The 20494-nt window shown below is 51.7% G+C and overlaps 1 protein-coding gene across 1 annotated transcript; it reads left to right on the top strand.

The window, feature by feature from the left end:
• Positions 1-11729: 11729 nt before the first annotated feature.
• On the top strand, positions 11730-12448 carry LOC136454697 (uncharacterized). The gene is made up of 2 exons (XM_066455028.1): positions 11730-11812; positions 11896-12448. The coding sequence occupies exons 1-2, from the start codon at positions 11730-11732 to the stop codon at positions 12446-12448; spliced, it is 636 nt and encodes a 211-aa protein (XP_066311125.1).
• Positions 12449-20494: the final 8046 nt, after the last annotated feature.

Raw genomic sequence — 20494 nt, 5'->3', positions numbered from 1 at the left:
GCTAATTCGGTTCGAGTCCCCGAGGTGGAGGCCCAAAGCAACTCAAGTTCGAGTCTGCTTCGGCCTCTAGGACCAGTCTACCTTAAACTGGTCACCTAGGACATATTCGGACTCCATTTTCAACAATCCACATATGGTTGGAAAGCTAATTTGATAAGGAAGCCAATCCAAGTGGTCTCACATCAAAAGACCTTCAGAATCAACAAAAATTGTTGAAACAAGTCAGCATCCATAATCTGCCACTGTGCTGCGATCCTCCCCTTCTTGACGAAAAGCCGTCCTCGGCATCGATTGTGCTTGAAACTGATCCTGCACAACACAAAGGAGAATGGGGTTGCGAAGACAAAGGAAACTGAAATAATTGTGAGAAGGAACATGATCATGTTTCCAAGTTTCTAGCATGTCATCTCGCATAAAAATTTCAGCAAGCATGTAGACTCCATGATCTGAATGCACACGATGTATGTCAACACTATCATGCAAAAGATTAGAACTAACCCAAGACAATGCAGGAATAGATGGTCAAGCAAACATAGGTAGCAACCAACAATGCTCCCCTTCTTGGAAGTGAACTTGTTTCTTTGAGGAACATGAAAAAATGTTTGTATTATTATGGCTGCCCTCTAAACGATCATAATCTTGTACAGGAAAAGGAAAATTCATTTTACTATGAATGTATACTCGATGTATCATATATTGTCCCTTGTTGTTATATTTGCCAATAACATGATATGTGTATTTAGAAAACCAAGGCAAATCAGCATATTTAAAAAGGCTCTCCTCCAAACAATCTAGGTTACACAAAACATCAAATTCAATGTAACCCAAAGTATGTAAAGAAAACAACAGTTTGAACTCATCAGTTTTAGAAGCAATATGAATAACATGTTTATTTTCAGCACAAGTGACTGGTTCCAAAACATGTAAAGCTAAAGCATCATCAATCAATTCATCTTTATCACAAGGAACTTCAAGCAAATTATCATGGGACAGAGATAAATCAAGAGAGTGTTCCACTAACAATTGCTCTATGATAGCATGGTTTGTGGAAAAATTTAGTACATTAAAACAATTCTCACCTTCCGTGAGTGTAGCATCATGGGCATTACCTGTGTTCTCAGCAAGAGTAATAGGTGCATTATGAAGTGATGGTTCTGAATTTGCGGTTCTGAATTTGCATATGAGGTTGTGAGCTCCTCATTTTCTTCCATGTCATCCTATCACTTATGGACATTATCCTGTAGAAGGTTAGTCATAGCAACAGACTCTTCCTCTAAATGCATCAATTTCTTACGCAAATCTCTATGATAAGAAGGAGGAACAAAACGATCACGCATAGCTATCTTAAGTTCTTTCCACGTACCAAGTAAAGCATCCTGTGTAGCTAGCCCATTCCACCAAATAATGGCAAAGTCCTTAAACTCACTAGTAGCTTGCCAAACTCTATGATGCTCAGGCACAAGGTGTGCACTAAACTTTTGTTCTACCATCATCTCCCAATCAAGATATCCCTCAGCATCATAATGACCCAAAAAGATGGTATTGTGAACTTAATCTTAGCATAAGGATCATTGGACACATGGTGATTATTACCTTGATGGTGGTGGACACCACCCATACCTGTCATGTTGCGGCGAAGACGTCGTCGTAATCTTGCTTGTCGGAAGACGTCGTTATTGCCCGCCACAAAGGTTTCCAACTCAGTAACCTTGTTGGTTAGCATGGAAATTCGTTTGTCCAATCTCTCCATACTGTTGCCAATGTTGAGTTCAATGAGTGCATTGGTGATGGCCTTCCCAATGGCCTCATTCATCCTTTTTTGGGCATTATCTATAGCAGCTTGCAATTGCTCTTGGTTGACACACTCATTGAAATCCTTAGGACTGTTATCTCTAGTCTGATCACCTCCTGCCATTGTAAACACAAAAACAGGAACAAATGGTGCAAGTTATCCCTACCAAATGACTACGTGGTTGTAGTGGTGTCACTTTTCAAGCAAGTGGAAGCATCTTCCCAAGCTCTTATAAAGTTCTTACCAACGCAAGCAGTGGGCGGTACAACCAGCGACTGGTTCGTGATACCTATGAGGCAGTGGTACCGAGATTGCAAGGTCCTTTTTCTGTACTGATCTAAAGATTTTGTGGAGCTTGGAAGGCACATAAAGAATAATATGTATATTTGGCACACAAGTCAGTAACAGAAAGTAATGCTGAATTATAGTCCAAAGTACTTGTTCTCGTTACTGGTCTAAAATGTTCTAAGTACCAGGTGTGTAACAAAAAAGTATGGTGGATAGCAAGGTGACAGGGGTGTGAAAAATAAGTATGGCGGACAGCAAGAGCAACACAAACAAGGAACCAGATAGCACACGCTAACACAACTCACTTTGGCCTTCTCTATGTGCTCCTCTAGATATTGTTTCTCTTTTGCCCCTTTCTTTTTTCTATTTTTTTGGACTGTCATTGTTTTTTTTGGGAAATTTCAACTTTTTTTATTTTTTGATATTTTTTATTCACTTAGGAGCACAAAAGAAGTAACCACAAAAAATATGAGCTTAAACAAGTGAATGGTGTGGTCTGTGGAAATTTTAGAAGACGTGCTCATAATTGACAAAAAGCTTGTGACCACGAAAAGAGGATCTTGTAACCAGTTTTTGACCAAAATAAATTTTTTTGACCCTAATAATGCGGGGGATGGACGGATCCAAAATTTTTTTCTGATTGATTTTGATATATGGAACGTTGAAATCGGAGTTCGTATGTGAAAACTAGACCAATTTTAAGAACAGACTCCGAATTAGAGGACAAAACAGGAACAATGAACGCAAAATTGGTCACAACAGCAAGGATTTGATGGAAATGATGGGGGAAAACACACGAACTAGACTCTAACATGACCTAACCAACAACAAGACCTCGACCAGGACACAAACTCAACACGACGGACTTTGAAACCGAAATATGCAAAGGCTATGGCGCAGAATGTTCTAGGACAGGAAAAAAATATGGCACTGGACTATGGGATGAATGCGAAGCACTCAAAACTAGGGGATAAATATGAACCTAATAGTATACCTTAGCTCTGATACCACTTTATGGGAACGGGGATCCCGATCTTCCGTCAGGTAGAGGTAACTATCGTTGTGGCGGTGAATGACACACCTATCTGGCTTTAGATCAAAAGATCAAACCCTACAATCTTAGCACCACAACTCCTCTGGTTATCAACCAAGACACGGATCTAGTTGACCTTGCCAAGAAGGCTAATCCCTGCCTTCGCAACAAAGAACACAAGCAAGAACAAGAAAGAAAACAACCAAATTGCTGATGAATGATTAATCTCACGAAGTTGGGGTCTCACAAACTGATGAACGGCAAAACTGTTCTTGATAGATTAATCTAAGCAAAACCCAAAACCTAATGATGGCAGCAGTGTATTATTATAAAGGTCTTAGGGTTGTCACCTACCCTAGACGCGCCCCCTAATGGGCCCAAACACGATACACGGTCCAATGGACCAAAAGACGGTGTCGTAGCACCCTGATAGATTCTGGATGTTGACTTGTTTCGATGGTTTCTGTTGATTTTGAAGGTCTTTTGACGTGAGACTACTTGGATTGGCTTCCTTATCAAATTAGCTTTCCAACCATATGTGGATCGTTGAAAACAGAGTCCGGATGCGTCCTGCGTGACCAGTTTAAGGCAGACTGGTCCTGGAGGCCAAAGCAGACTCGAACTTGAGTTGCTTTGGGCCTCCACCTCGGGGACTCGAATAGAATTAGCCTCAGGCCTCCTTCTTGACTTGGACACCCTTGCTGGCCTCCTACTCCATACCATGCACCAAACATGGTCATATGCATGGGTGTCATGTCCTCATCAATGTTCATGGTAGTATTTGTGTTCATGTTGCTTAATTTAACTAGTATTTGGAAATTGCTTACTTTGCCAACAGGTGACGAGGGCATGATGGCATCTTGAGGATCGTTGGTCCTGGAGCTGGGTTCTTCATCCATGATTGCGCTTGGAAAGCGGCCCCAGGAACCATCCTCCAGTGGGGGCAGCCACCAGTGATGATTCCTTCCCATGCTGCTTCGAATAGTCTGGTGACTCGTTTGCCTTCTCAATTAGATCGCTCTCCCCCTTATCCTATGGGTTTGAACTTGGCTTGCATTGTGTAGAGAGACGTCTCATCATCGCATGCCGTCACCGATCCCATCTGACCCCGGATAGTCTTCTGGTGATGTATCATCAGACCATGAAGTCCTGTCTGACCCCGAATAGTCTTCTAGTGATGCATCATTAGACCATGAGGAATACTTTAAATTAAAGGAGGCTTACCTCAAGGTCACAGACTTGTACTTAGGGGCTAGTCAGGATGTCGACAAGCTACACGATGAGCTAAAGGCCGCGTGCGCTGCACTTGGCATCACCCAACAAGAAGCCACCTAGGCGCGAGACGAGAAGGTGGCCACTGAGGCAGAGGTCTAGAACCTACTTGTCGATGCTACTGCCACCCATGACGCCACCTTCCCAGTGTAGACAGTGGATGATCCAGTCACTACACTTGAGGAGCACCTCCAAGCCTTGCCGGTCCATATTTAGGCCATGGTGTCTGAAGCCGTCCTTTAAGGGGCTACCATGGCGCTAGTCGCTGCCCAACTTGAGTTTGGCGTAGTGGTCAAAGTCTGGGTGGTACAGCAGGCTTTTCCACCAGCACTGGAAGATGTAGATTATATTGATGATCTATTCAAGCGCATCGAGCCAGCCGCCAACGCCATCTTAGTGAAGGTGAACGTGGATGAGATCCTACATGACCACCTCAACCGCTGATTAGTGGGACATATCACTAGTACAAGTCATGACTAGGTTTTGTTTGTGGGACGACCGTATGTGAGGTCTTAATTATTTGCATGCATGTTTGTGTTAACTTTTGTTGAACTTCGTATTAGGTATGTTAAACACTTAAGTGTGGTGTAGCTCAATTCCTTTGGTTATTTGGTAACTTGTTTCTAGCCCTTGTTGTTTGCTTTTGCCTATAGATTTCTTTCGGGTTCTCTTTCTGATTTGTAAGGGCGTCCCCAACGGGAACCAAATCGCCAGCGTAGTCCAAATTCTATTTGCTGTGAAAGAAATAGAGCACAACACTAGTGATAGCATAGTAGCTAGTCTCACACATGTTTCAAAAAAGTCTCTCTCACAGCATGTCTGGCTTCACGTTTTGATGTCCATTTTATAATATTTTCATAGGTTGCTCTGCTAGCGATTTCTCTGCTATCATTGGGGACGCCCTAATATACTAACGGTGTTCGCCCTTTCTGATCGGAGTACCTAGGTGTATAGATGTTGAAATTTTCTTTGATAAATCTATTGAACTTGAAAGAATCATGTAGCGAGGAGTTCATCTGAACATGTCTCACCTTGATCTAATGTAGAACAGAAGAGCCATAGCTGTTGACATTTACTGTGAACGCAAAAAGTCCGCCTGCTGTGTATTTGATCTCGTAGGATAGTATAAAGTGTCATAGCAATTAGTCTGTCCCTCGATTTCTATGACTGCTTGGATTGTAGTGAAGTTAGTACATAAAATACCTATCACAACTGCAATAGGCATTAAAGTGTCAAGCGTGTCATGATGGTCAAAAGCTCTTTTTCTCAATTCACTTCTTGTGTCTAGCTTTCCTGCCACATTCGCTTCACTCTCATCAGCCGTGAAGGTCTATATGAAAGGAGCGTCCCCCCTTCCCTCATCCGATAGCACGCATTGTATCAATCGCCTGCCTTCTGGCTCCCCCCTTCCCTCACCCGTTTGCATTTTCCCAACCACGTTCCATGCTGGTTTGAGGATCTAGATTAAGATAATGTGCTCCATATCAAACTGTACTATTTGTATGAACTTATTATTGCGTTCCATGTAGGTTTGAGGATCTCGGTTGACATTTATTTGAACCAAAATCATACTTACAGATGGCAACTAGTTACCATACCAGAGATGTGAACTCTACAACTATCGACCACAACTTTTCTCCTACCATGTCCCTCTAGTATATTAGATGTGTCGGTGTTTTGGACCGACGGGCCCTCAACCGACTAGTGAAAGTGTACTGCGTGCCCCTAATCCCGGATGGTGATGCAAAGAGACACAAGGTTTATACTAGTTCAGGCAATAGGTGCCCTACGTCTAGTCTGAGAGAGCGATCTTGTATTCCTTGCATCGAGGTGCTTGTAGTAGGGGCTTACAAGCTGGGTGAGAGAGGGAGCTAGTCCCAGGTCTCTGTGTGGGATTGTGTGTGTTGCTTGAGATGTTGATCTTAGGCAGCGGGGGAGCGTGCGTATTATAGAGTGTTGAGTGTTGCTGGAGCATGTGTGTCTGAGTCTACGTGAGCCAGTCTATGCCTGTCTAGAAATGGCCCCGGTCACTCCCTTTTATAGTTGAAGGGGGACAGGGGCGATACATGTGTTCGCTACATGGTGTTTTGTGAGCGGAGGCAGTATGTCCGAGCCCTGTGCTTATCACTGTGGCGGCATGGTCGATGGAGCGGTCTTGTCCTCAGTGCACTAGAGCGACATGCTGGTCATGCCCGATCCTGTGCGACGTGGGGACTCCTATGATGGCTTGACGCAGGGCATGGTGCAGACTGTGGACGACATGCCGGTCGCTGTATGTCGACAGTGCAGAGAGCTGAGGCCCCGTCGGTGCAGAGGCTAAACCATTGTGGGGGGGGCTCGGCGGGAGTGAGTACCGAGGCTTCAGGGATGCGGAGGCGGGTAGCCAAGGCTTGGAGGGAGCAGTTGATCTTTTATGAAGATTCCGAGGCTATAGGGACTCGGACATGACTCTCCACGCCACATTGTCCTCGGAGCAGGTGGGGTTAGGCAGCACAGTGCCACATGGGTGTCAGTCGTGGGCATAGTGCTGAGCACAGTGGCCGGTAACCCCTGCCCCATCCTGCCCCGGACGGCATGGCGTTGATGTGACTACCATTTCATCGGTCACTCTGCTATGTCGAGCCATCATTCGGTTGATGTCACAGGAGTGGTTGGTCGCGTTAGTTGGACGTGGTGTCCCAGTCGAGGTGGCGGTGATGGGGTAGCTATCGAGCCAGCCTTGAGCGAGGCGGAGAATCGGTACCTCGGGTGGGGCCTCGAGCGAGGCGGAGAATCGACACCTCATCCAAGGCCTTACGGGCGGGGCCTCGAGCGAGGCAGAGAATCGGCACCTCGTCCGAGGCCTTACGTGCAGGGCCTCAAGCGAGGCAGAGAATCGGCACCTCGTCCGAGGCCTTATGTGCGGGGCCTTGAGCGAGGCAGAGAATCAGCACCTCATCCGAGGCCTTACGTGTGGGGCTTTGAGCGAGGCGGAGAATCAGCACCTCGTCTAAGGCCTCATGGGCAGGGCCTTGAGCGAGGCGGAGAATCGGCACCTCATCCGAGGCCTTATGTGTGGGGCCTCGAGCGAGGCGGAGAATCGGTGCCTCGTCTAAGGCCTTACGTGTGGGGCCTCGAGCGAGGCGGGATACTGTCCGAGGTGGGCCGGGTAATCCAGCCGAGCCTTGAATAAGGTGGGGGTTTGCCGGTGGTTGTCTCTTGGCTTCGATTTTTACAAGGTCTAAGTGATTTTTTGGTTCTTGCTTAGGGGACCCCTTTTTATGGTACTCGACAGTAGCCCCCAAGCCTCGAGGGGAGCATGAGCGCTCTCCCTGAGGTTTTGATGAGACTTGGCTCGCGATAGCTCCCGGTGGGATGGTGTTTCGTACTTGAGGCTTCGGTGGGTGCACACGAACGCACCCGCCAGGTGTAGCCCCCGAGGCCCTGGAGGAGTGGGTTTACTCCACCAGGGGCTTTTTCCCTATCGAGTGGGGGGGGGGGGTTTGTCACGTTTGCCGAGCCCCCGAGTGCGAGTTCAGGTCGCTGGGTTGCAGGAAGAGCCCCCAAGCCTCTGCTCAGAGCAAGAGGGCGATCAGGAGTTTCCCTGTCTTTTTTGTGCGGCCCTCACACATCCTTTTTGTTTGGAAGGAGGGGTGGAGTATGCCAGGCTACCCTCGGTGGGCGCGAGCAGCGACACCTTCGGTGAGCTGTTATCGGGTAAGTCCAAGTGGAGGCCCATGCCCCATTCGATAGGGGTTGGCTGGCGGTCCAGAGACACACTCCAAAAGTACCAGAGGGCTTCTCCAGTGGGTCCTAGGGCCATTCGATTGGCCCTGGGGGCTCGGTGCCTCCTTGCGGTGCGATCCCATTTAGAGACCTCCCTATCGGTCTCGGACACGACTTAGGGCATCCCAAGCGGTCACTTGCTTGGGCCTCGGCCATGTACGGGCTCGCCCATAGTCATCCCTGAATCTATTTGTCCTAGGGCGGCTATTGAGACCCTCGGGGGCCTCGCCTTTGAACCCCTGGACTGTAACAGGCTCGGTGCCCTTTATCGTGTTTTGCCGAACCCCCAAGTGCGAGTTCGGGTTGCTGGGCCACGACGTTTATGCAGGAAGAGCCCCCGAGCCTCTATGTGGAGCAAGAGGGTGATCAGGAGTTTCCCTGGCTTTTTTGTGCGGCCCTCGTGCATCCTTTTCGTTTGGAAGGAGGGGCATTTATCGCATTGGCCGAGCCCTTGAGTGCGAGTTCGGGTCGCTAGGTCTTGGCTTGGTTGCAGGAAGAGCCCCTGAACCTCTTGTCGGAGCAAGAGGGTGATCAGGAGTTTTCCCTATCTTTTTTGTGCGTCCCTCGCGTATCCTTTTTGTTCAGAAGGAGGGCTAGAGTATGCTAGGCTACCCTTAGTGGGCGCGAGCGGTGACACCTCTGGTGAGCTGTTACTGGGTAAGTCCAAGTGGAGGCCCATGCCCCATTCGATAGGGGTCGGCTAGTGGTTTGGAGACACACTCCAAAAGTACTAGAGGGCTTCTCAAGTGGGTTCCAGGGCCGTTCAATTGGCCCCAGGGGCTCGGTGCCTCCCTACGGTGGGATCCCATTCAGAGACCTCCATGTCGGTCTTGGACACGACTTAGGGCATCCCAAGCGGTCACTTGCTTGGGCCTCAGCCATGTACGGGCTCGTCCATAGTCATCCCTGACTCTGTTTGTCCTGGGGTGGCTGTTGAGACCCTCGGGGGCCCAGCCTTCGAACCCCTAGAACGTAATGGGCTCGGTGCCCTTTATTGCATTTTGCTGAAACCCCGAGTGCGAGTTCGGGTTGCTGGGCCTCGGCGTGTATGCAGGAAGAGCCCCCGAGCCTCCGCGCAGAGCAAGATGGCGATCAGGAGTTTCCCTGTCTTTTTTTGTGCAGCCCTCGCGCATCCTTTTTGTTCGGAAGGAGGGGTGGAGTATGCCAGGCTACCCTCGGTGGGCGCGAGCGGTGACACCTCCGGTGAGCTGTTATAGGGTAAGTCCAAGTGGAGGTCCATGCCCCATTCGATAGGGGTCAGCTGGTGGTCCAGAGACACACTCCAAAAGTACCAAAGGGCTTCTCCAATGGGTCCTAGGGCCGTTCAATTGGCCCCGGGGGCTCGGTGCCTCCCTGCGGTGGGATCCCATTCAGAGACCTCCTTACCAGTCTCGGACACGACTTAGGGCATCCCAAGCAGTCGCTTGCTTGGGCCTCGGCCATGTACGGGCTCGCCCATAGTCATCCCTGACTCTGTTTGTCCTGGGGCGGCTGTCGAGACCCTCGGGGGCCTAGCCTTCGAACCCCTGGACCATAACGGGCTTGGTGCCCAGTTCCTTAGTCTGAAAGGAATCAGGTGGGGGATATTCCCCTCCCATCGGCTGACAATGACGGGTGCGCCTTTTGAGGCGGTTTCTCAAAGAGACAGAACGGCACCTGCCGTTGCTCTAGTCGGACGTGACGCGATGTCTGCGGATGGGACGTTACTGTACATGCGCGGTTAATAAGGAGAAGGTGGACGCATGGGCAGTTTAATTGGATCCGGATTAACTACGCTAGATCTAAGGGAAACTTCCCTAGTTTCATCGCCCGTTCGTTTCGCCCCCTTCCCTCATAAATACGTGATGAGCCTCGCCCCGCCCCTCCTTACCTTGCCTGCTTGTGTTCACCCTTCCTACCTTCGAGCGGTTGCTAAGAACAGAGGAAGAGAGCGCCGGGGAGAAGAAGGGAGAAGGGGGGTGGAAAGTCAAGGGAGAGAGAGAGATAGCGAGAGGACGCCTTACCGCTATTGCCGCATTCTCCACCGCACCCATGGCTGGCGGCGCTGTTGTCATTTAGGTGGATCCTTGGGGTCCGTCCGACGTGTCCATGGTGACGCTACAGTCACTTGTCGACGATGGCCTCCTCCGCCTGGTTACCAACCCCAATAGACCGGAGTGGATTGCTCTAGGGGCCGAGCTGGAGCCAAGGCCACATGATGGCTACATCGTGAGCTTCGTGGCCTTCCACGAGCACGGTCTCGGCCTGCTAGCGGACTAGTTCATGCGGGCGCTCCCACACTACTACGACATGGAGCTCCACAACTTCAACCCCAACTCCATCGCGTAGGCGGCCATCTTCGTCACTGTCTGTGAGGGGTACCTAGGCATTGCCCCCCACTAGGAGCTGTGGCTCCACCACTTTCGGGTGGGGCTCACCACCAAGCCGGCGGGCACGACGGGCACGCGGAAGGCGATAAGGGCCGGTGGCTACACTCTCCAAGTGCGCCAAGACTGGCAGCTCCTCTACATCCTGGCCTAGCTCACGTCGTCCAACCGCCGCTGGTACAATAGCTGGTTCTACCTTCGCAATGATGACAGCGGACTTCCCCCCTATACTAGGTGGATCGTGGAGAGCCAGCTAGAGAAGTGGAGGTATGGCATCCCGACGGCTGATCAACCCAAGCTGCGGGCTCTTCTAGAGGTGCTAGAGAGGCTACACAGCCATGGCCTTATGGCAGCTGTGGTCGTGGCGGCCTTCCATCACCGAAGGGTGCTGCCGCTGATGGCTCAGCGGCAGCGCCTGTTCAAGATGACACCGGATGAGCCAATTGATGGTGTCCGGATGTCCGCCGTCGCCCTCTCCAACGAGGAGATTCTACGTCGAGTGAGAGAGATTATGGAGGGGCGGCTGAGGAGCAGTGGTCTAACCCTATTTTCCGATGCACCCATCGTGGGGGCACCTCTCTCTGGTAAGTCACGCGCCGCTGCGGTCCCCGAGGCCTCCTTGCTCCTTACATTTTCGATCTGTTCCTTATTTGTGTTTGCTGTTCCTGTAGGGGATGAGGGATGTGCGAGGCTCCCCGCCGCCCATTCTCGAGGACGCAGAGCGGCAGGCGGTGAACAGGGCGCATGCTGAGGCCTAGAAGAAGTGGAAGGATGCTGAGGAGGCAAGGTGCAAGAGTAAGAACCTTGAGCGCGATGAGCTGGAGAAACGTCGCCGACAGTAGAGGCACGATGGTCTCTCGGTGGAGCCGTCTCCGTCACCGTCACTGTCGGATCCCTCGAGCGATGATGATGAGAGTGAGGCGGGGCGGGGTACCCTGGACCATCTCCCTGACGTCAGGGGACGGCGCCCGGGGCGTTGACGAGCAGCCCGACGTTTCTAGGAGGAGGAGGAGAGGACGCCTCGGGGCCGACGATCGCCCACCCCAGGGCCGAGGCCAACACGCCCGAGGCATGGGTGTTAGGGAAGCGCGCCGTCAGCCCAGTGGGCTCGACGGCGAAGGTGGAGCAGGCGGCGGCGGCGACGACGCAACCACCTCCATAGAGGGTCGAGGGGGCGCCGGAGTCTGGCGAGGGCCGGCCGGCACCGGTGGACATGGTGGCCGTGTCACCGCCGCTACCACTGTCATTGCAGAGGACGAGGGATGCAATGCAGAAGCGGTTGTGTCCCCATTCAAGGTAAGTGTTTTGTCAGTGGAGTTTGCAGCATCTTCCACTCATTCTTTGGTCGTATGCTAACCCCATGAGTGCTTTGTCTTCAGCCGGAAGCGTCAGGCGGAAGCGCCTGCCTTGGCGCCACGTAAGGCGCTCAAGGTGAGCACTGGCTCCCCCGCCCAATGGGTGGTGGAGGCGCAAGCCGCCATAGAGCATGGTGCGGCGTTGGCCAGGGCTGACCTGAAGGAGCCGGTCGCCCAAGGAGAGGCTACTAAGGCGGCCCCGAAGCAAGTGGGGGCGGAGGCGCCTACACTCCGCGAGGCCAAGGCCCGCGTGTCAGATGAAGCCGAGGCACCCCAAGTCGCTGAGGCCACCGAGGGCGAGGATGAGGCCCCTAGGGCCTCTGAGGCTGAAGCGATGGAGGCCGGGGCTCCCAGGACCACCGAGGCCGAGGTGGCAGAGGTTGGCGTGGGCGCGGTGAAGCCGGTGGCCCAGGATATGGAGACAGAGGTGGGGCAAGTTTCAGTACCGCCCCTGGTCCAAGACCCATCGCTGTCGCAGGGAAGCACCCGGGAGGTGGAGGTCCATTCGATCTCCTTCGACGATACTTCCTGGGGGAAGGAGGTGGCGAACGCCATGGTGGCCAGCACCACGGAGTAGCCAGCTCTGACCTCTGGCGAGGGGAGCTCGGCCCTCGTTCGGGTACAACCTGAGCCCCATGGGTGGGATAGCCCATGTGTCTTGTGGCGGAGCTAGGACGACCCTGAGGGGGAGCCTCTGTTCGCCCTCGAGGACACAGCTGAGGGGGAGGGGGCGCTGGGACTCCTTCAAGCAATTCCATCGTCTGGCGGAGCAGTCGCTGTGGACAGCGCTGTTCGTCGTGGCTGATGATCTGTCTGGTGTTGCCTAGGTGCGTGCTTTCTTTTTTTGTGCTTTGTCGTCTTTTCCTGAGTTTTCTCACAGTGCTTGATGTTTGTTCTACCTATCCAGGAGCTCGAGGCCCGGTCCCTTGGGAAGTCGTTGTTCCTCCGGTGGGAGAGGGGCATCTGGGACCAGCTCCGACAGCAGAAGGACCTGCTTGCCGATGCCAACGAGCTTCTATCGGTGTGGAGCATGGAGGTGGAGGACCTCTGCCTTCGTTGTGCTGACATGAAGGCCGAGGCAGCCATGGCTCGGGAGCAGGCCGCCCCTTTGGTGGCGCGGATCAAGGAGCTAGAGGAGTTGACCCAGGTCGCCGGCGTGCGGGACACCTTCAGGTCTCGGGCCAAACAAGCGGAGGTCTCTGCCAAGGCCATCGCCGGGCAGTTGGGGGCGGAGCAGGGTGTGCACCTGCTGACAAAAGGTGATTTGGTAGAGGCCCTCAAGGTGGCCGAGGCCTCCCGGGTCGAGGCCTTAGCCTGGAAGGAAAAAGCCGAGGGTGAGTCCTGTTGAGCCGCACCCCTTGTTTTATTTGTTTTTTCTTATGTTTGACCCCTAACTCCCCGATGTGATGTAGAGCTAGAGAAGGAGCCTTCCAGGGTCGCCGAGGCCTCTCGGGTCGAGGTCCAAAGCTAGAAAGAGAAAGCTGAGGGTGAGTCCCGTAGGCCTTTGCCCCTGTTCGGCTTATTTCCTTTTGTGCTTAACCCCGTCCCGCTTGTCTTGGCGCAGGGTTGGAGAAGGAGGTCTCCTGGGCAGCTGAGGCTTCCGTTGAGGTGCAGGCGGTGCTCGAGGCTGAGATCCGGGAGCACAATGCACTGTAGAGCACCACCCATACCACCTGCGAGGCCCTGGAGGTCGGGAGGATCGAGTCGGGTAGGTCCCTTAGGAGCCGCTTGATCATGTTGAGTGGCTGAGTCCACGAGCGGCTCTGGGGGGTGCTGCATACGAGCGTCAAGCGTGCCCTGGCCATCGTCTCCTATCACTATGCCGGCATCGACCTTGAGGCCATCAGCGACGGTTACGTCATGGCTGAGGATGATGAGGAGGCCGAGGAGGAGGTCATGAAGCTGATGGAGGTGGCTGAGGCCCCTGGCACGGTGCTGGCCAAGCTGTTCGAAGAGGAGGTGGTTCCTCCTGCGCCGACCGCCGATGTTGGTGACCCTGAGTTCTGACCTGGGCCAAAGGGGCCATGTAAATAGATTAGGATTATTATTGTACCGTAACGCTTGTGGTCGTTGAGGCCTTTTTTAAAGTACTTATGCGTCTATGCTTTTTAATTGTTTTTATTGTATTTCCAAGCCTCTGCCCTCTATCTTGTCTCTGAACATATCACTTGCAAAAAACTTCCTCGGAGCCTAAGATGCCCCTCGGGCAAAAGGTGGTGAGGGAGTTGCCATAGCCCGGAGGCGTAGGCCATCTCATGGCTTGGCCGGCCTTTTGGCCCTGAGACAGACTTTCGGTCCTTAGGTTTTTTACAATCGATTTGTTAGAGAGCGCAAGAGAATTTGGCGTAGAAATTTTTTCGGAAAACGATTTCAAAAAACGACTAAAAAATGGTGTCTGGGACTTAGGGGGGGGGGTCCCCCTTCTAGCCCTCGAGGGAGGCTCAGTTCTACAGAGGCAGAGCCGAGTCTTGTTTGACCCCACGGTGGGCACCTCTGTAGAGGTAGAGCCGAGTCTCCCTTATAGCGTTATCGTAACGCCGATCCCCCATCGATGGGCTCGGGGGGTTTCTCAAAAAATTAGAACAACTAAAGAACGTTTCTTTATTGTATTTCGAGAAACAATGTATACAATGCTTGGAAATTTAAGGGTAGAAGCAACGTAGCTGTTCTTGTTCCAAGCGTTGGTGAGGATTTTGCCCTTCTCGTTGGCTAGCTTGTAGGTCCTGGGCTTTAGCACTTGGGTGACGATGTACGACCCTTCCCATGGCGGGGTCAGCTTGTGGCGGCCCTTGTTGCTCTGCCTCAGTCTCAGCACTAGGTTGCCAACCTTCAGGTCTCGGCTTTGAATGTGCCAGGCTTGATAGCGTCGTAGGGCTTGCTAGTACTTGGCCTAGTGTAGCAGCGCAACATCTTGGGCTTCCTCCAGTTGGTCGAGGGCGTCCTTGCGGGCAGTGTGGTTGCTTTGCTGGTTGTAGACCTGTAGCCATGGGGAACCATACTCCAAGTTAGTGGGGAGGATGACCTTGGCTCCATAGACTAGGAAGAACGGTGTGAACCCCGTGGCTTGGCTCGAGGTGTTCCTCAGGCTCCAGATGACCGACGGAGTTCGGCAAGCCATTTCTTGCCAAATTTCATCAATCGGTTGTATATTCTTGGCTTGAGGCCTTGTAGGATCATGCCGTTGGCACGTTCTACTTAGCCATTTGTCCTAGGGTGTCCTACGGCCGACCAGGCCACACAGATGTGGTGATCATCGTAGAACGTCAGGAACTTGTGGCCAGTGAATTGTGTCCCATTGTCAGTGATGATGGTGTTTGGAACCCTGAACCTGTGGATGATATCAGTGAAGAACAGCACTGCTTGCTTGGATTTGATTCGATTGATTGGACGAGCCTCGATCCACTTGGAGAACTTGTCAATCGCTACTAGCAAATGGGTATAGCCCCCGAGGGCCTTCTATAGAGGCCCAACCATGTCTAGCCCCCACACGGCGAATGGCCATGTAATGGGGATGGTTTGGAGGGCTTGGGCCGGGAGGTGCGTCTACCACGCATAGTACTGACATCCCTCGCAGGAGCATACCAACTTGGTGGCGTCAGCAACCGCCATTGGCCAGTAGAACCCTTGGCGGAAGGCATTTCCGACGAGCGTCCGAGGCGCTGCATGGTGCCCATAGGCCCCCGCGTGCAAGTCCCATAGTAGGGCTTGGCCTGCCTCGGTGGTGGTGCATCATTGGAGGACACCAGATGGGCTTCGCTTGTACAACTCGCCATTGCTGAGAACATAAGTTTTGGCTCGTTGCGCAAGCCGTCAGGCTTTGGTCCTGTCTACAGGAAGCTCTCCTCGAATGAGGCAATCAAGGAACGGGACTCACCAATCCATGCCTCGATTGGCCTCGGGAAGCTCCGTGTTGACTTACATGGCCTAGAGCTCGGTCGCGGGGGCCTTGGTGATAGAGGGGGTCTCGGGCCCTGCGATGGGCTCGACCGGTGGGCCCTCCTCCACCGTCGAGACATAGTCGATGGAAGGCTTGTAGAGGTCTCTAACGAAGACGTTCGGGGGGACCAGGGCCTGTGCTGATGCCATCTTTGCCAGTTCGTCCATGGCCTCGTTGAATTTTTGCGCGATGTGGTTGAGTTCGAGACCGTCGAACTTGTCTTCTAGGCGACGTACCAACTTGTAGTACGCCTCCATTTTGGGGTCATGGCAGTTTAAATCCTTCGTCACTTGATCGACGATGAGCTGCGAATCACCCCGTATGTCGAGACACCATACTCCAAGTTTGATGGCGATCTGCAGGCCATTGATGAGGGCTTCATACTCGGCTACGTTGTTGGAGGCGGCGAAGTGGAGCCAAATCATGTAGCGCATGTGCACTCCGAGGGGTGAGATGAAGAGCAGACCCGCGCCTGCCGCGGTCTTCATCAGGGACCCGTCAAAGTACATGGTCTAGCATTCTGCCTAGATTTGAGAAGGTGGTAGTTGGGTGTCGGTCCACTCAGCCACAAAATCGGCCAAGACCTAGAATTTAATTGCTTTCTGAGGCGCAAAAGATTGGGCTTCCCCCATGAGTTCCACGGCCCACTTGGCTATTCTACCCGAGGCCTCCCGGTTCTGGATTATCTCTCCCAGAGGGAAAGACGACACCACGGTCACCGGGTGGGACTCGAAGTAGTGACGCAGCTTGTGTCGAGCCAAGACTATGGCGTAGATCAGCTTTTGGATCTAGGGGTAGCGTGTCTTAGTCTCGGAGAGCACCTTGCTGATGAAGTAAACAGGTCGTTGGATAGGTAAAGCATGCCCCTCTTCCTACCTCTCGACCACCACTGCTGCGCTGACCACTTGGGTCGTTGCGGCGACATAGAACAAGAGGGCCTCGCCTTTGGTCGGCGGCACCAAGACAGGAGGATTGGAGAGTAGTGCCTTGAGCTTGGTAAAGGCTTCTTCGGCCTCGAGGGCCCAAGAAAAGCATTCGGATTTTCTCAAGAGGTGGTACAGAGGCAAGCCTTTTTCGCCAAGGCGCGAGATGAAACGGCTCAGGGCCGCAAGGCATCCCATAACCCTCTGCACTCCCTTGAGGTCTTGGATTGGTCCCATGTTGGTCATGGCCGAGACCTTCTCTGGGTTGGCCTCGATGCCACATTCCAAGACTATGAATCCCAAGAGCATGCCTCGGGGGACCCCAAAGACACACTTCTCGGGGTTGAGCTTGATGCCCTTCTCTCTGAGGCATCTAAAGGCGATCTCTAGGTCATCGACGAGATCACTGGTCTTTTTGGACTTGACCATGATGTCGTCCACGTAGGCCTCGACAGTTCGTCCTATGTGCTCACCAAAGACCTAGGTCATGCACCGCTGGTATGTGGCTCCTGAGTTTCTGAGGCCGAATGGCATAGTCACATAGCAGTACATGCCGAATGGGGTGATGAAAGAAGTCGCGAGCTAGTCGGATTCTTTCATCTTGATTTGATGGTAACCAGAATACACAACAAGGAAAGATTGGGTTTCGCATCCCACAGTGGAGTCAATGATTTGGTCGATTCGAGGTAATGGGAAAGGGACTTTTGGACATGCTTTATTCAAACCGGTGTAATCTACGCACATTCTCCACTTCCCATTTTTCTTCTTAACTAATACAGGATTAGCTAACCACACTAGATGGGACACTTCCTTGATGAATCCGGAGGCCAAAAGCTTCTGCACCTCCTCACCGATGGCCCTGCGCTTTTCCTCGTCAAATCGGCGCAGGCGCTGCTTCACCGGTCTAGAGCTGGCCTAGACGTCCAAGGCGTGCTCGGCGACCTCCCTCGGTATGCTCGACATGTCCGAGGGACTCCATGCGAATACATCGGCATTCGTGTGGAGAAAGTCGATGAGCATGGCTTCCTATTTGATGTCGAGGATGGCACTGATCCTCAGCGCCCGGTCGTCGGAGCAGGTGGGGTCGACCGGGACGAGCTTGACTTCCTCTGCGGGCTCAAAAGTCTCAGCATGACACTTGGAGTCAGGCGCCTTGCTACCAAGTCAGTCGAGGTTGACGATGTGGGTCTCGGCCTCCACGAGAGCCTCGGTGTACTCGATGCATTCGATGTCGTAGTCGTATGCATGCTCATACGTGGACTAGACAGTGATGACGCCATTGGGGCCTGGCATCTTGAGCTTGAGGTAGGTGTAGTTGGGGATTGCCATGAACTTGGCATAGCACGGGCACCCTAGGATGGCATGATAGGTCCCCTTGAACCCAACCACCTCGAAGGTGAGGATCTCCTTGTGGTAGTTGGAGGGAGTGCTGAAGCAGATGGGCAAGTCGATGCGCCCGAGGGGTCACGTGCGTTTCCCCGGCACGATGCCGTGGAAGGGCGCGGCATCGCCTTGGAGCTGTGACTGATCGAGCCCTAGGAGTTCTAGGGTGTTGGCGTAGAGGATGTTGAGGCCGCTACCTCCGTCCATCAACACCTTGGTGAGCCGGGTGTTGCCGATGATTGGGTCGATGACGAGTGGGTACTGCCCGGGGTTTGGGACGAAATTGGGGTGGTCATCCCGATCAAAGGTGATCACCTCCTGAGACCAGTCGAGGTACCGGGGAGTGGCCACCTTAATTGAGAAGACCTCCCGGCGCTCCTTCTTTCACTGACGCACCATGAGGCACGCTAAAGGCCCGCCAAAGATCATGAAGGCGTTGTACACCTCGGGGAACCCATCATCCTTGTCATTGTCTCTATCACTGGCGTCCCTCTTCTTGGCCTCGTCGTTGGGGAGCCCGAGCTTGGCATAGTAATGCTGGAGCATAGTGTGACAGAACCGCCCAATTTATACAAGATCAAGTACGGCTGTCCCCGCTTAACACGTTGACACGCGCATACTCTCACTTATATAAAACCGGTAGTCCACCGAGTGTCACGCAGGACCTCGGTAAATCAACATCACAACCAAGATCACGTGATTAAGCAAATACACATCACATACATAGAGTTGTAGCGGAAATAATATTACAATGAGTTCGCAATTAAAAGTACAAGTTTGGGTTTCAAAACCAATTAGTGAAAACAATATTTGCTTTCATAGGATTACATTGATATAAGTTCTAAATACATTGCTAGCATAAGTGACATCCTCAGACAAAAGCAGATAGATGAGAAGTGAATATAGAGTCACTGAGCCCACCGGTGGTTAGCCACCATCTTCAGCAGGCCAAAACCTCACCTGCAACATGGTGGGATAAACCCTGAGTACTCGAATGTACTCAGCTAGACTTATCCATCATAAACCAGAAATACAATTGACTCCAAGGAGTATGCAAGGCTTCATAAGTAGAGGTAGCTTGACAACATTTTGCATAAAAGCGATTGACTTAGTTGTATAATTATGATTCCTTTATCAAGTTAATTATGACTATCCATCTCTAGATTAGCAACTATCCTATGCCAAACATGTGGTATATCTTTTTAGAGCATACAATAGTAACCATAGCAGGTGTAGTATGTAACACCCTAGGTGTTTGTCACCAGTTAAGTAGTGGGTTTGAGCTCAAACATGACCGATCAAGTGGTGTTGAAGATGTCAAAGTCAAATGTATGAAATTGAGTTCAGCTAGAATTTGGATAAAACACCTTGTTTACATGATAACCCTTTTCAAGATATATGTGTGAGTGATGTTAATGAAGCTTGTTTCATGTGTCTCACATCACTCTCTATCTATAGTGATCACTGGAAAAGTTTCATGACATTTGGAATCAAAAAGTCACATGAAATGATAAGTTATATCCTTGTTGGAATGGCTTTACTAAGTGTTGGAATTGCACTATTAAGTGAATGGAAATATAAGTCATTAGCCAAACCTTGCAACCTTGCTCAAAAGACTCTAATTAAACTCTACAACCAAAGTCGTGAAAGGTTCATGTTGAGCAAATGTCCAGAAAATGTTTCTAAGTGTGGGAATAGCTAAAATTGTCTTTTTCATGATAGGATTTTGACCTATGTTGACCAACTGTTTGGAGTGCTTGCATGGTGGTGGGCCCTAAATACAAGTTGGAGTTCATATTATGTAGAACAAATTTTGTTTAAGGATCAAGAGCTAACTTAGTGCCTAGCCTAGTCAAATGTCGCTCGCAAGATCGAATCCAGTGCTGTTTTCAGGGTTCGAAAATTGGCTAAGTCTGGAATGACTGAAATTCTCGATTCCGTTTCCATGTACCTGCCTTTGGTGATTTTTAGTTTGCAAACCGTGTCAAACTTGGCCAAACTTATTTAAGCAAAGTTGTCGTCCTCATGTAGCTCTACGACACCGTGCAATTGGTTTGGTTTTTCGTCACTCCGTTTATGAGTTATGAAGGGGAGAAAAACGATGTTCAGTTGTACATTTGAGGTAGTATTAGCTTTTCAGAAATTTGAATTGATAAGCAGCAGCATCACTGGCCGACCACCGGCACGAGCCAAGCGCCGCATGGACTCGCGCTCGCTCGCGTGCACGCCACCGCACCCAGCTGCATAAGGCCGAGCGCCCGCTCCTCCCTCACCCAGAGCTCTCCTCCTCGCTCGTTTCCCCTCTCTGCTCGCGCTCTCGCGCACACAGAGGCCGAGCGCCATGGCTGCCTGCCCACCAAGCTCCCTGCTGGGCCGCTGC

The sequence above is a fragment of the Miscanthus floridulus genome, chromosome 5, assembly GCF_019320115.1.
Source record: "Miscanthus floridulus cultivar M001 chromosome 5, ASM1932011v1, whole genome shotgun sequence".
In the NCBI taxonomy this organism is placed as follows: domain Eukaryota; kingdom Viridiplantae; phylum Streptophyta; class Magnoliopsida; order Poales; family Poaceae; genus Miscanthus; species Miscanthus floridulus.
The sequence above is the reverse complement of the archived record's forward strand: the minus strand, read 5'-3'. Positions and strand labels throughout refer to the sequence as shown.